Below are 4,016 nucleotides of genomic sequence, written 5' to 3' on the forward strand. Positions count from 1 at the left end.
AAATGCAATTACTTAAGAGTTCCCCGTTGAATACTCCCTTTCCCATCTAACCAAATGACTATTTTCCTTTTATTTTTGTTCTTAAATGAAAACGAAAAATTGAAAAATTGCGTGAGCTATTCCGTGACCAAAGTTTGCAGTAGCAAGGCACATTGCGCAGTTACTGTATAAAGTGCTGCTACAACTTTCAACAACAACAATAGCTGCCTCAGTCCCAAACAACCTTATGCAATTAGCCAATTTATCTACTCAAGTGTGCTCATATACAGAAATCGTTTTGTGACGTTAATAAAATTGGTAGGATAAGATCACTTCAAATTCATTCAGTTCATGGCTTGATTATGAATTCTGCTAAAATCTTCTTTGCATTTCCACTTCAAGTTTTATTCCGAGAAAGTGAAGCATATAAGTTACCTGAGACATTGACTTATTTAATTAGAAATGAAAAAAGAGAAACAACTGAACTAGTAGAGAGATTTTACACAACAAGAATTCAGCTTGATTATTGAAAGAAATCGGCCAGCCATTTCATCAAGGCCTTAGCTTTGTCACAAGTTGGTTTAACCAAATGAAAAACATGTTCTTCTCCTTCTGTCTCTTTAATCTCCACTTCACCTTTCCATCCACATTTCTTTAGTGCTTCATAGTATGTCCAGCCTCTATCTCTTATAAAATCCTTCTCCCCAGTGCATATCAAAATCTTCGAGCAAATAAGCTTAGACAACAAACTTGGATGAGCTGCTGGATTGAATCTTGGGTCATCTGTATTCGGATTTTCTGGGCAACAATATGACCAAATTCTATCTGGCCCATTGTTACCAAAATAGGGCTGAACCAGTGCCATTCCAACAAGTTTCAAGCCATCTCCTAATTTATCTTCATCTACACTTGCTCGCATCATCATGTTATGAGCAATATTGGCTCCTGCGCTGTCACCTGCCAAAAGAGGTGGCAAAATCACTACATATTTTGGTAACTAATTCAACCTGCTCATGTTTAAACGGATTGAGTTATGTCCCGTTATTTGCTTGATCCGACAGGTTGAATTCAAAATAACTTCTAAAATTACCCCTTAATCAATCAAAATGCAACTAAAAAACTCAAATATACAAATTCAAATATGAAGATGCAAATTCTGTAAACTTGGAAAGAATTTAACCTAATAATTGATCATTAAAAAATATAGTATTAGATTTCATATTTTATTAGTGGTAAAAAGAGATGAGACATCGGGTCATGTTGATCAGCAAGTTGAGTTATGCTCCGTCGTGAACCAATCCATTCTTATTCGTGCAAACTTTTGACAGTCTAGATCACGATTCATTTATCGATTTGACCCGTTTTCATCAACTTAAATTTGACCCAACCGGCCCATTTACCTGCCAAGAAAACTCGGGAGAAGTCGGCATGGATTTTCAGCCATGGTTCAGTTCCCTGTTCACCATTTGCGTGCTGAGCAACCCATTTCATAACAGCCCACGAATCATCATAACACGAAGGAATTTTGTGTTCTGGGGCTAATCGATACTCGACGGATATAGCAAGTACATTGGTTTCTGCAGCTACAGAGTGAAGGTAACTATCGTAGTAAGTAGAAAACGCTGATTCTATTGCAAACCCGCCCCCGTGGAGGTACACAAGGACAGGAAATTTCTGGTCGTTTTGGGTGATTTTAGGAAGGAAAAGTCGTACTGTTACGTTGTTTTCTGGTACGATGACGACATCTTTGGATCGGACACCTGTAATTGGATTGTCGGAAGGAGGGACAAAGTCATGTTTTCGATACCTTTCGACACGGCCATCTTTGTAGACCTGAAAAAGCATTGGGATATCATAAACAATTTCGGATGATGGGGTAGAATCCATTCTTTGATTGAAGTTGCAGTAAAGAAGGCGATGGAGTAATGAGCAGTGAAGCTGGGATTTAAAGGGGACAAATAATGGACGGTGATATATAGTGATAAGGTGTGTTTGTCGTCTTTATGGCTAAAGCAGTTTCTGGGGTAGATAATATTGACGTGGCCTACCTACACATTGTAGCCTCCGCAAAATCTTCAGAGCGCCAAACTAAAACTAATAATCCCAAGGATCAACTGCCATGTGTAGATTACCTAACACGCTAACTAGGGGGTCAAACGGCCGGGTGAGTCGAATATGGATGTATCGAAAACGTATAATGTAAAAATTACTTAATAAATTATCTGATCGATCTATATTTAATACAAATAGAAAGTTAACCGAAAGATAAAGCATATTATTCATGAATTTTTAAATATAATAATTTTTTGAGAGAATTTCTTGTTTCACTTTTGCCATCACTAACGCTAACACATAGGTTCAGCGATTGCAAAATAGCCTAACAAATGGCCTAACCCCCCCCTTAAATTTGTACCGGTTTGTCAAGCCCATTTTTAAACTTAAGAAACCATCCAATTGGCTTTTCTAGAGACTAGAATGCGTAATTCTAACGATCTACTGCCGTGTGTAGATTACCAATCACGTACGGTTCTTACTGCTTTCATTTCTTTTAATTGATTAATGAATTAGTCCCGACTCCTGTAGCGTCGCGATGTTAGGGGCATATTATGGATTATTTATATAAGTGATGAGTTGGCATAAAATTTTAGAAGGATTGAACACATACGAAAATATTTAAAGTTGACATAATTTTTCATTTAAACACTTGAATTTATGGTTGTTCCTATTGAGCATTTACACTTGTTTACCCTCAAAATCGGATAACAATTGAATTTGTTAGTAGTTATAAGGATGTGTGAATTAACTTGATACAAAGCGATAAATTAGATTACAATTAAAATAAATAGCGATAAAATAACTACAAACCACAGGAATTGATGATTTCAGCTTAAGAACGCAAGCCACCCTTGAATTGAATGCACTTTGATTGACACCAAGATAGCAAAGAAATAAGTATAACGATAATGTATTGCTTATGAGTGTATGTTACAATGTCCCTAATGAATTGTCAAGTCCCCTTTATATACTAGGAGATATCTACTTTTTAAGATATTATTTTATTATTCTATAAAAGGCAAAAGTCCTTGATTTGTTGATCGTTAGTTCTCTTTTTGAGTTGTTCCGTAATTTCTGCCATAATGACTGATTAATGGCGAGAATTACGGACCCCTGCCGGATGAGTTGACAAAGCTTTCTTCGAGGCCGTTGGAAATAGGACCGGTTACGCCTTCGGTAAAACCGAGGGCAAATCTAATGGTTTCGATGGCTAACGTTGACAATGCTTTGGGTTTCGATCATAATCACCATGTGCCGATCTTGGCCGATGGTGTTAGACGTTAGATCGATCTTCGAGCTCGACTTCACTCGACCACAGATATTTTGACCCTGGCCTAATCAGGGAGTTCGGAAGCTCGATCGAATATCAAGCTCGATTTTACCAGTATACTGATAGTCCCCTCGTTCTTCGGAGAGTAGATGACGATGAACGACATGAGCCTCAGATTCTCACTTCGATATATCATGACGCAAGTGACAAAAACATGACGTCAAAATCCCTTTGTTTTTTGGAGTGTAATTGATGAGAAATGATACGAGCTTCCGATTCCCATTTCGATAAATCATGACGACGAATTCATGATGTAAGTGACAAGAATAGTTGAAATGTCCCGTCGGCCCAGTCTTCATGGCATTAAATATGTGTCAGTTAATAGTCGGCCACTTCAGGATGTGAACCGCCGTTTGAGAAAACTATAAATATCCTTTAATCCATTCATTAGAACTTTTACATTCAAACTCTTCTCTTGTTTTCTAAAGAAAGCTTCATCACCTTCATCTTCTGATTTTCTAGCTTAGCCTCAAAACTTCTTCTCTTCTAGTTCTTTGAAAATTTACATAAGTTATTTGCTAAGCTCGCCTCCTTTTTTACCAACACTTTATTTTCTCCACTGTTTATAAGAAATGGGCAAAAACTTCAAAGTTTGTTCCTCAAAAAGAAAACTGCGCTTCCTCACGACCATCTGTTGAAAAAAATGTTTCGT

At 37.3% G+C, this 4,016-nt stretch overlaps 1 protein-coding gene across 1 annotated transcript; it reads right to left on the reverse strand.

The window, feature by feature from the left end:
* Positions 1 to 410: 410 nt before the first annotated feature.
* Positions 411 to 2,045, reverse strand: LOC104114473 (probable carboxylesterase 12). The gene is made up of 2 exons (XM_033660841.2): positions 1,380 to 2,045; positions 411 to 936 (listed from the first exon to the last, which is right to left on the reverse strand). Exons 1-2 carry the CDS (start codon positions 1,864 to 1,866, stop codon positions 503 to 505), a joined length of 921 nt encoding a protein of 306 aa, XP_033516732.1. The 5' UTR covers positions 1,867 to 2,045; the 3' UTR covers positions 411 to 502.
* Between the last annotated feature and the right edge of the window lie 1,971 nt (positions 2,046 to 4,016).

The sequence above is a fragment of the Nicotiana tomentosiformis genome, chromosome 1 (assembly GCF_000390325.3).
Source record: "Nicotiana tomentosiformis chromosome 1, ASM39032v3, whole genome shotgun sequence".
NCBI lineage: Eukaryota > Viridiplantae > Streptophyta > Magnoliopsida > Solanales > Solanaceae > Nicotiana > Nicotiana tomentosiformis.

What these genes read in the sequence shown, in the direction of transcription:
- LOC104114473 (XM_033660841.2), bottom strand. Translation starts at nt 1,866, where the DNA reads ATGGATTCTACCCCATCATCCGAAATTGTTTATGATATCCCAATGCTT. An exon ending in CTCCCGAGTTTTCTTGGCAG is followed by an intron (nt 937 to 1,379) that starts GTAAATGGGCCG and finishes CTCTTTTGGCAG; the next exon opens with GTGACAGCGCAGGAGCCAAT.